We start from the raw sequence: 10,566 nt of genomic DNA, 5'->3' as shown, positions 1-10,566 counted from the left end.
CCTGTTTACATAGATGAAATGACCATTTATGATGAGATTGAAAGCTGCTTCTTCCTAGAGCTTCCTGGTACGCTAACCTCTACACCCCTCAGCTGTGTGCCTCATGCGCGCCCTCTATTGGATCACACATGGGCTACAGAAGATAATGTCATAGTGCACGAATCTTCCACAGAAGTTACTGACCATGCTAACAGGATCTACGTACAAGTAAAGTAGCGTTTAACTGCCGCATACGTGTCAACTATTGCGTTCTGGAGCCTGTTGAGAAGCCGAAGTCCTAGGAGTTGTACTCACTAACAAACAGGTAGATGGCACGTTTTTATCGTCTTGTCCGATAAGAGAGCCACACCCCATTCAGTGTGATATAACGCAAGCAAAATTTTCCCATCAAGATGAGCTCGTCTGAGCAGACAATTACTTTATGTGTCTCGAGCAGCGGTTCTATCTTCCGTGTCCCCTCTCACTTCACCGTAGCGTGCTGAGGGGCTGCGTTTTCCTGAGGCGCCGACTTTGCTCGCCAAGCAGCCTGTGTTTCCTTTCCAAATACCGTTTTCCAACTTTCGTGGCTCTTGCATCTGCATGCGGTTCCGGATTATGTGGTCTAATCACTCACAGTAGAAGCAGGCGCGCTGTTGTGGGGCTGTTTGGTGCTCTATAGAAGCGTGGGCTCCTTCCGGCTTTCTCTCGTTGTTGACCTTCGACTGTAGGCTATGGCCAAGTGAACCAGCCTTGACATCCAAAGAATTCCAGTCCTGACTTTGCTTTTCCACTAATTTGCTCCTGGACCCACGAGATGTCCATCATTGGTGCAAAACTCACCTATCGGTTCCTTAGTAAATGATTTGCTGCTCATCGCATCACCACTTGACGTAACAGTTTGGTAGTCCAGAGGTAGACCACCCATAAAGCAGCTGCTGATCTACGTTCTGGCTTCCACAAACCAAATTCTTATTTCTGGATAGCCCAATATCTCTATGGAATTACAAGCTGTAACCCTTTAATTCTTTCAAAGCTTGTTGTTGACTTAATCTCGGCATAAAGGATGAGTGAGTGCGTGTATGACGGCCTGAACTGTAGTAACTTTTGCATGTTGGCAACTCACTCTACAGGGGAATACTACTCTTTCAGTGCTTCTGCCTGCAAATAGGATCTACTAATGGACAGACCGTTTAGTCTATTCCTTCTTAATTCTGGATTAAATATCTGCTGTGTCGAGGTAAGCTACGTTTAAATCCTTTACCTCTAATGTGTACTTGACTAGGGGTTGTTTGTTGTGATGCCAAATGCGATGCAGAGTAGCGTTAGTTCGATTGAACAAGACCAATGTTCTGTTGCTTGTACCGTTGATACAGTGCGCAACCAGCATTGAGTGCTCGGATTGCATGGGGGATGCAGCGACGTGTACCTAGGTGTTTGGTTTCCCTTAAGTCCGGAATTCTGGGAAGGGTGGGGAGGGGATGGAGCCAGCATTTTAAGGGCAGCAATCAAGAATGTTCTATCGGGTTTACATTGACTTCGAATCTGGGGGCCATTCTACGTTGACCTTGGATGAAGCGTTGCACCACACCCCTGAGTACGTGTTTACTATTCGCTTGCCTAAAGGACATTTTCTGTAGTAGCATGATTCGTGACTCAAAAGGAGAGCAGAAAGATATTTTGTGTGAATTTGAAGAGGGCAAGGAACTTTTAAGAGTTTTGGATACGTTGCGTTCATATCAGCCAGGTGAATAAAGGGAGGTGCGCTTTTTCTTCTCTATTCGTTTAGGCATTCATAGGCAATGTGGTGTCGCTCTGTTTTCCGTCTATAGTGATCCCTGATCATGTTCTCTCCTGTTCCCCGAGAACGCTGGGGCTTAAGACTATACTGAGGCTGCTCAAACGTCCCCACGGCCTTCGCGGTGGAGTGAGAAGGTGAAGCACTCTGTAACTGCAGATTATTGAAACGCAAGGCCTCTGCTTCTGTTTACGACAGTGTCTGGGCACCTGAATTCAAAAATTCCCCAGTATCTGATGGTGTTTCATCACCACACAAGTCCCTGCCATATGCGCACGAGCAGGTGTGTCCTTGCTCGTATGCTTTTAACGCCGTATTCAGATGGAGAAATCTGTACCCTTCGAGATAGAAGACACGGTCACCAATAAAATAGATGCCCCAATGAAAGCAGCTTTTGCATCCGTTATATCGCACCCACAATAGAGAAAAGCAGGTGAAATAGGCATACTGCTAGCTACTTGGCCTTCTATTGCATGGGATAAGCCCGAACGATCTGCTCATTCCCGCCCTTTGTCCCGGGGGTCTCCAACTCCAAGGTTACCACAATGCTCCGCCGACTCAAGGGGTTTGGGTCGGGGTTGATACTCAAAAAGCCCTTGAGTGATCCTGCAGACACCGACAGGGCAAACAGGAGAATGCAGGACAACTGCAACGCTACCACCCCTAGGGAATCTGTAAGGAGCCTAGAGAGGATTGAGGGGCATTTTCGCGTTAGTCCTTTCTACACAGTACATGAAAAAGGAGTAGCCGAAGAAACCACACAACCAAAACGGCACTTAGCAACAGGAACAAAATTCGCGTTAACGAGACAAACCATAATCTGGATGCGCGGTGAAACTCCATGCGTTCCCTTCTCGATCCTGAAACATGAGCACCCAAGCGCACCATCAAATATTGAAAAACGCTCGTGCACATCTCAATCCAACTACTGTTGAGGCGCACACTGCTGCCATTTCATCGCGACAGCCGCGCAGACTCCATACCCCAGCTAAGGAGCTAAACGTACGAGGAGATGAAGGACTGTCTGCTTCCAATGAGTTGGCTTCGCCAGAGGACTGGTGCTCAGCACAACGGATCCCGCTACCGGCTTTCCTCCAGTGTTTGCTGCTGTGGCAAACGACAGTACTGACGGGCCATTCTTGAGTTGTATCGCTTCAAAGAAGCAGTCAAAGTAAAGCACTAGGCTGGTGCACACTTGCGGAGGCGGGGGTAGAGCTATCTGCATCCACAGCAACCAAAGCAGCACAACCACGTAAGCCTTTGAAGGGAGAACATCGGGCGTCCCAATAATGGCACAGATGGGACATGTTTCACATGGATGCCCGGCAGGAGGGATGAAAGGGCGACAAATACAAAGGGAGCAGAGGATAATGAGCATGCTTGGCTAGACCAAGACGCTACTGAAAGATGTTTACATTGATCGGGCATCTCAGTGCCCTCAATTCCTCTTTGGTCACAGAATTCAGATCAATCACGCATATAGGTTGCTCCTGTTGCCGGTTCTGTTGATTGAGTTGCTGTTCCTCGACGAGTTGCACTTCCAATTGCCCGAAAAGGTGCGAGTCGGGTGCCAAAAGGGCAGAAAGATCAAGGCCATAGACGGGCGTTGCAAAAGGGCCCCTCCGCTCTTGCTGCTCATTTCGAAAGTCTGCAGTACAGACCTGCAGGAACGGGGCAGCAGCACAAAATGGGCGGGACGGTGACCCCCCTAGATTGCTGCAGGTGCTGCTCAAGAGTTCTAAGACCGCTAGGCCTCCTCTTGCAGCGGCACTCTCTGCTGCTGCCTCGAGTAGCGGACGCCACCGCTTCAAAATGTTGAGAAAACCGGCTACCCAGACATCGTTCAACACGCGCAAGGAGCCTCGACAGACACAGCAGCAGCGGCACTCCCAGCTAAAGCAGATGCTGCAAGGTTTGCGTATGTCAATGTTGCTGGCGCAACAATGGGGGCATGGGATGGCGCTTACACCAAGAAGTGCCTTGTTGGGGACCAGCAAACCTCCGGGCGTTAGATACCTGCGAACAGAAGCCCTCGCAGCGCGTTGTAGCCGCTAGTGCTCCTCGTGCTGTCGCAATTACGCCTTCTGCCAGTGCGCGGCGGCATCGGGACTGCTTCCGTCGGGACTGAGTGGAGCACTTTACTTGTCTCTTGCATGCAGAACAGAGAAGAGCATGCACTCAAACAGCAAGCAATACCCCATCCACTCGGAGACAAGCACGTCGCAAGAAAAGGGAAGCGCTCCCTGAGGAGCTTCCGATCCTGTGGGTACCTGCGCACAGTTAAAACGTCCCTCCCCCGCCTTTCTCCCCCTGTTCTCTCCATGACGCCTCGTGCTGTTGCTGTCGATAGAAAGCTGTTGCCCCTACCAAGCAGACGCTAACGAAGCCGTAGAAAATTGGGGAACGATGCTTACAGCACAGACTTCAGTTGCCGTGGTGTCACGCCAGTACAAATCCACCGCCTCAACCTGCACCAGCCAGCAGAGTTTCAAGCTATTTTTGTCACCAACAACTGACGCGAGACCTCACCGCTCCTCTAGGAAACCGTACAAATACCCACACACGCCCTAGGCGTGGCTTACCTTCGCGTGCAGAACCTGAATAGTTTTGGAGAAGCCATTGGTTGTGACTATGCGCCGAGCCACCGACACAATCGGACCAGACGCGTCCAAAGCGATCACCTGCGGAGACTCAGTGCCGCTCACGCTGGCCCCTAGACCCTCGCAGTGCGATCGGCAGTTCGCATGACTGCGTATAGCTCCCTACGGGTTGCTGCTGCTCGGGGAAAAGATGTTTCGCCTTCGTGTCAAGGGCTTACTCTGCGCGCTCCTGCTTGGGCAGCAAAGAGACTGAGGACGCCGCTGCCGCATCCAACATCCAGAACCACCTTTCCCCGAATGGCCTCTGTGCACACACACAAACTGCCAGTCCTCAAATCTATCCCAACGAGCAGCAGCACCAACACAGGCTGCCCCTTGGGGCATGCGGGAACTACAAAAACACCTCCGCTGAGCAGCAAACACTAGGCAGCAAACATGCAGACCCGCTTCTTTCAGAAGAAAATCTCTGTAGGCTCCCGTTCGGGCAGCGTCACTGATCATTTCGCGATGGATTGAGAGCTCTCCGTATCCCGAAAAGTAGCTTTTGTCTTCAGGTGTCTCAACCTCCCTCCCCGCGTCGAGTCCTTCTTCGCCTTCCTCCCTTTTGAGGGTGGTTGTTGCAGCCACTAGACACTGCTCCTTGGCAGAGACAGAAGTGCTGTTGGCTACAGCATCCGCATTGCCGGCAGCCTCAGCCATCCGGTGCTGCAGCAGCCGCTCGTAGACATCAGTGTTGTGTGGCATGACTGGAGGGGAGAAGCTGCACCTTCCTCCGCCTGCTGCTGCTGTTGGGCCTCCAGGAGAAGCACAAACAGCAGCATCGGCCGCAGCCGCATCGTCGTCTTCTTCTTCACTACTGCAGTTCCCTCCATCCCAAAGAAGAGGATCTTCCGAGTCAGCGGCAGTCAGAAGCTCCTCTGGACAGCTGAAGAGTGCTGAGGTTGGCGTGAGCTTGTGTAGTGCTTCTACTGCAGCTTGATAATCTTGCTGCTGCTGCTGCTGCCGTAGGAAAGTGACCAGCGCGATGCGGGTGTACGGATTCAGAGGAGGCAGCTGCTGCTTGACATCAGCTGCTAACCACCGTTCCTTTGCGGCTAAGTCCAGGCCGTGTGCCTCACGCATATGTTGCAGCACAAGGGCAGCAGGCGTCCGCGCGACGCTATCATGGCGGCTGCATGCGTTTCCACTGCACAAAAAGGGGCAGAGGAGGCAGCGCGCAGGGGGGCTCTCTTCCTGGGATTCGTCATCTTCGAGTGTACAGACACTCGACGCTTCATCGTCGCTGCTGCTCCTGCTGCTCCTGCTGTAGCAGTCTGAGTCACTGCTGCCTGCTTGCTCTGAGGGCTGCTGGCGATGTCTGGCTGCCTGCCACTTTGCCGCTTCCCGTTGCTGCTGCTGAGAGCATGCCGACTGCGCTCCGCTTGCGCCTGCAGCAGCTGTCGCGGCTTCTTGCCGCAGAGAGCCCTCCGTGCACGCGGCTTCCATGGTGGGAGCTGCTGTCTCGAAAAAAAGACACGGAAAGCCTCTGCGAGTGCTCCTGCAGACGTAAGAATCAAATCCTGTTTTCTGGAGGGTCCGACTAAGGCCTTGGCGCTACAACGGAGGTAGCGTCCAAAAGCTGCCCTTCGCAACCGCCCGAGTCTCCTGTCTTCCAAAGCGCAAAATCTGAAAGCGAGTGAGAGGTGCTGAGCGAAGGGGGAAGGGCAAAGGATCATCGTGGGTGGCGATTTCGCGCAGCGGGGGGCCTCGAGGCTGGTAGCGGCTTTCTCCTTCCCTGCTTGCTGCCTTCGAACCCCCCTCCCTCATCCTTCATCACCTTCGCCGTTGGATCTTCTCCTACTGCTGCTCCTTGTTTCTGGGCAGTAACACATTTTAGTCACCAGTACTGCTGCGACTGGAAACTTTGCGGGGTCGTCGCGCTTCCCGCCGAAGATCTCCGAGGTTCCCCGCGCGGGAGGTGCCTAGCCTCTCCTGCCGCTGCAGCGCAGCCCTCCTACGCGTAAATGATTCGAATACCTTCGAAAAAAGCGGCAACCTTGAGTACTGGTGGCTGCAGAAGCATCCAAAGGGGCGAGAGCAGCAGCAGCTCGCGCTCAACTTCGCAACAGCCAGTGGCACAAAAAACCGCTTTATAACAAGCAGTGACCACTGCGAACAGGGCGGGGGTAGCAGCAGCAGCAAGGGCGTCAGAAGGCGGAGATGGCGGCTCATTCGGTAGCGCCACAGTCTTGGCAAGTGCCAGCAGCAATGCTACCACTACCACCACTAGCAGCAGCAGCAGCAGCAGCGCCTGCTGAAACAGAGGCTTCAGAGGCGATTTCTGCTGGGGTTGATGACACCGCAGCTAGAGAGCCAGCTGCAGAAGAGGCCTTAAGGCCACCTTTCCGAAGAGCTGCTGGCGAATGCGTTATATGCAACAAAGCATCTCCACCGTATCGCTGCCCACAGTGCCGGCTGCAGACGTGCTGCCTCGCATGCTACAGACAGCATCTGCTGCTGCAGCAGCACATGCAGCGCACACGAAGTCAAGACCCCGTGCTTGCACACATAGAGGGGGAAGCAGCCGCTGCAGCAGCAACCGCTGCAGCAGCAACCGCTGCAGCAGCTGCTGAATCGGGAGCCTGCAGTGCAGTGGCGACGCCTACAGTGTTTCCCTTTCGACCTGTACCCCCCCAAGCATGTCCATCAGCTGGAATCGCGGCAGGCAAAGGGCACGCTGCAATTCCAGCAGCAGCAATGCGCGCAACGTCGGTCCCTGCGGCACCAACAACGCATGCATGCGGCCCGAGTGGCACTTCACCAGCAGTGCATGCGGCTTCAACAGCAGCAGCACCAGCAGCAGCAGCACCGAGTCCGTTCGATTTGACGCCTGCATCCCGCGTGCCCTTGCGCGTGTCATTTGTTGGACTGCGAGCCTTTGGGGAGAAGGAGATGGAGAAGGATTTGCAGCTGTTGGAGAGGGCGGCAAGGGCTGTGGAGGCAGCACAGAGGCAGCGGCTTGAGAGCGTTGAGTCGAAGAAGCGGAAAGGGTAAGACAAGGACGCTCGAGCATGAATTCGTTTTTTTCTCCCCATGTGCATGGCGCAAAGAAATGGCTTTCCTGCATATTCCCTAGCCTGCGGAGTCGAGGCGATGCCCTCACATATTCACCTACAATAACGCAACCTTGAGACCTCTTAGCTTCAGCACTGAACACAGGCTGGCTCACCCCAAGGCTTTGAGGTCCAGAGGGTGTATTCTGTAGCCTCTTAGAGATTCTTTCCCGGCTTCCCACCTTAAGGCTCCCCGCCACTAAACTGAGGGCAGCACAGCCGACGGCAGATCGTCCTGTACTGCTGATGACTGTGGAGTCTCTAGAGCATGGCTCGAACTTGCTGGGAAAAGGCCGTTCTGACCTTGTGGTGTGCGAGAGTGCTGCAGGACTCATCCCGTTCAATTGCGGAATCTCTGCCAACGCCGAGGCGTGGACTTTGTGTTCTTGCCTCCAACCCATTCTCAGCGCATTTTCAACCGAACCAAAGTGCTGCAACAGCACAAAAACAGGCACCAGCAGCAAGAGCAAGCTCAAAAGCCACGGGACGACGCATCGCAGGAACATCAGCAGCAGAATCACGACCGCCTCGAGGGCGTGGACGAATGCCAAGTCAATCAGCAGCAGGAGAAAGGAAGGCAGTCATGGGTGCAACAATCGGAGCAGCAACAACCGGAGCAGCAACAATCGGAGCAGCAACCACAGGAGCAGCAACAATCGGAGCAGCAACAACCGGAGCAGCAACAATCGGAGCAGCAACAACCGGAGCAGCAACCACAGGAGCAGCAACCACAGGAGCAGGCTACCGACGGCGTAGATGCACTCGTGCAACCTGCAGAGCAGCAGCATCAGCAAAGCGGAAGTGGGCATATCATATGCTGGGATGCATGCTTCAGATTGCCCGTTGGGGGGGGCCCCTGCATCTCTTTGGTCCTGCGAGAAGACCAGAAGCTGAGACAGCACGCCGCACTCCTGCAGCAGCACTGCTGCAGAAAGCTGCAGCAAGGCATGCAACGAAAACGGGGGGAAGCTTCGGAAGCCACCAAGGACAAGGAGTTGCTTCGTCGATGCGCCATGGGGCCTCTACTAAAGGCGGCAGCAGGAAACGTAGGAGATCCACGAGCTGCTGTGGCTCCTGCTGCGGAGACAGGTGCAGCACGAGACATGCAGCCCGAAGCAACAGACGCAACAGGAGAGACGGGGTTTCGTCTGCTGTTGCCGGTCACTGCAGCGCATGCGGGTGTTATTCTGGCACCCAGCCCCGATACAACAACTGCCACGAACGCCAAGGCGACAGAGGCGGAAGAAGGGGGACAAACAACGGCTGGAGGCTCCACGGGTTCTCAAAGCGACGCTTTATTGCAAGCATATCTGTTGCCATGGGATGAAACTCTGGCAGAATGTCTCAAAGGGACGACAATCATTGAAGTATATTGCCACTCATTATATTCTCCTTCTGCTCCTTACTTGGATGTTGTGCTGCATCTCAGCCTTGCCCCTTTTACCAAGTGATTTGGCGTTTGTACTGAAGTGATTTGGCGTTTGTTCTGCGTGTGCGGATGTACTTGTTCTCATGCATTCAAAAGTGCTGATAGTGACTTTTGTGTCTGGGAAACCTCGGTGAATCTGTAGGCCCGCTTTTTTTCTCTACGTCTCTTATATCTTTGCCATTCAGTTCTGGTATGTGCCTTTTTTTACGCTGTAATTCAAAGGGCGGCCCTGCTTTTCTAGTAGGCGGTTGATGCTGCCTGTGCAGCAGATGCGTGCGCTGAAAATTGCGAGGCTGATGATTGTTCTGTGAGCGCCTGCGCAGCATCCCGACTTGATAGTCGCTTTACCTGAAGAGCTAAGCAGATATACCTGGTACGATGAAGTCCGATGTCGGTGACGCTGATTGTCTTGCTGGTCCTTGGCCTAGCGCATGGCTGTTGTTGATGTAACCGGTTTTTGCTGCTGTACTATCATCATGGCGGACCACTCGCAGCGGCGCTACTATTGCTGCAGCCACACGCTTTAGGTTTGTGACGTTCCCCTACGGCTGCAGTTGGCCGCCCCCATGCAAAGGGGGGCCTCTTTCTCGCCTCTTCTCTGGAACTGCGCAACCACCGCCTCCACCCCCTGGGCCTCCTCCACAACATTTGTGTCCGCCGCAACAGCCAGAGCAGCAGCTGTTGGCAGATGGCGAATTGGAAGGCTCGATTCGTTGTATGAACGGCCCATGTGTCTCAGATCACCAGCAGCAGCAGGTGCAAAAGCGGCCTCCTCAGGTGCATCAAAATCACCGACCGCGGCCCCCACAAGGATGCATGGGCCAGCAGCCGCAAAACTGGCAGCAATCACAGCGCCACCAGCAGGCTCTTCACAATAGAGGGGCGTATTCTGGGCAGCACCAGCAGGCGCACCAGTTTGTGCGGCCGGTGCACACCCAACACCAACTGCAGCAGCGGCCGCACCTACAGCAGTACCAGCAGCAGGCATCCCCAAGTCCGCAACAGGTTGGGCAGCAGCACCAGCCACCAGTCCCCCCCCCGCCAGAGACCCTGCAACAGTGTCCGCAGCAACTGCCTTCGCATACGGGAGATCGGATCTGCACGAAGAGACAGCAGCAAGGAAGTCGCGGGGGCCGCATGAAGCGCCGCGGCTGTCTGCACGGCTCCTGAGACGAAGTCACACACCTGCACAAACCATTTGTAACCAAAGCTGAAAAGCCTGATCGTTGATACCTCCGAATGGCGCCCTAACATTGCCTGCACACCTTGCATCGCTGGCCATCAACTTGACTTTCTGTGTATCAATTTATTTGAAAAGCTAGTGCACGAGCGCCACTCCGATTCTCTTCTTTCGAGCTGTAGAGCCTAGTGTAACCCCTTGGCAGGGCAGCCATCGTAGCAACTGTCTCTCCAGTCTCATCGAGGCCTCGTATTAGATGCCTCTTTGGGGCCTGTATTGGAATCGCAAGCAACTTAGTTGTACCCTTTTGCGGAGCAAACCCTCAGCTGCACAGACGTACACTAATAGGATCAATAGTTCAAGGAGGACTTCTCTCCGGCTGCCTGAAGTAGTGGATGGGGAACGGAAGATGGGGCACTCATCTTCAGTCAGCGGAGGGGAGAGGGGCAGGCGGTTGTGAGCAACCCACAGAATCAAGTGCCCCTTGCATG

General features: G+C 54.1%; 2 protein-coding genes across 2 annotated transcripts; one reads left to right on the top strand and one right to left on the bottom strand.

The window, feature by feature from the left end:
- Positions 1–419: 419 nt before the first annotated feature.
- LOC34617331 (probable protein arginine N-methyltransferase 3) lies at positions 420–6,707 on the bottom strand (the record flags this gene model as incomplete). The annotated part of the gene is made up of 12 exons (XM_026334488.1): positions 420–575; positions 2,265–2,380; positions 2,589–2,634; positions 2,781–2,993; positions 3,190–3,435; positions 3,742–3,790; positions 3,917–4,044; positions 4,189–4,242; positions 4,357–4,455; positions 4,593–4,678; positions 4,818–5,819; positions 6,641–6,707. Coding segments are annotated over 12 exons (2,262 nt in total), but the record flags the coding sequence as incomplete, so codon positions are not given.
- LOC34617329 lies at positions 6,707–10,109 on the top strand. Its single transcript, XM_026334487.1, has 7 exons — positions 6,707–6,725; positions 6,767–7,022; positions 7,164–7,403; positions 7,795–8,833; positions 9,219–9,268; positions 9,450–9,715; positions 9,865–10,109. The coding sequence occupies exons 1-7, from the start codon at positions 6,707–6,709 to the stop codon at positions 10,107–10,109; spliced, it is 2,115 nt and encodes a 704-aa protein (XP_026190272.1).
- The last annotated feature ends 457 nt before the right edge of the window (positions 10,110–10,566 follow it).

This window comes from Cyclospora cayetanensis, unplaced genomic scaffold (assembly GCF_002999335.1).
Source record: "Cyclospora cayetanensis isolate NF1_C8 unplaced genomic scaffold, CcayRef3 CcayRef3_contig_43, whole genome shotgun sequence".
Classification (NCBI taxonomy): domain Eukaryota; phylum Apicomplexa; class Conoidasida; order Eucoccidiorida; family Eimeriidae; genus Cyclospora; species Cyclospora cayetanensis.
Note: the sequence above shows the minus strand (reverse complement) of the source record. Positions and strands in the feature narration are given on the sequence as shown.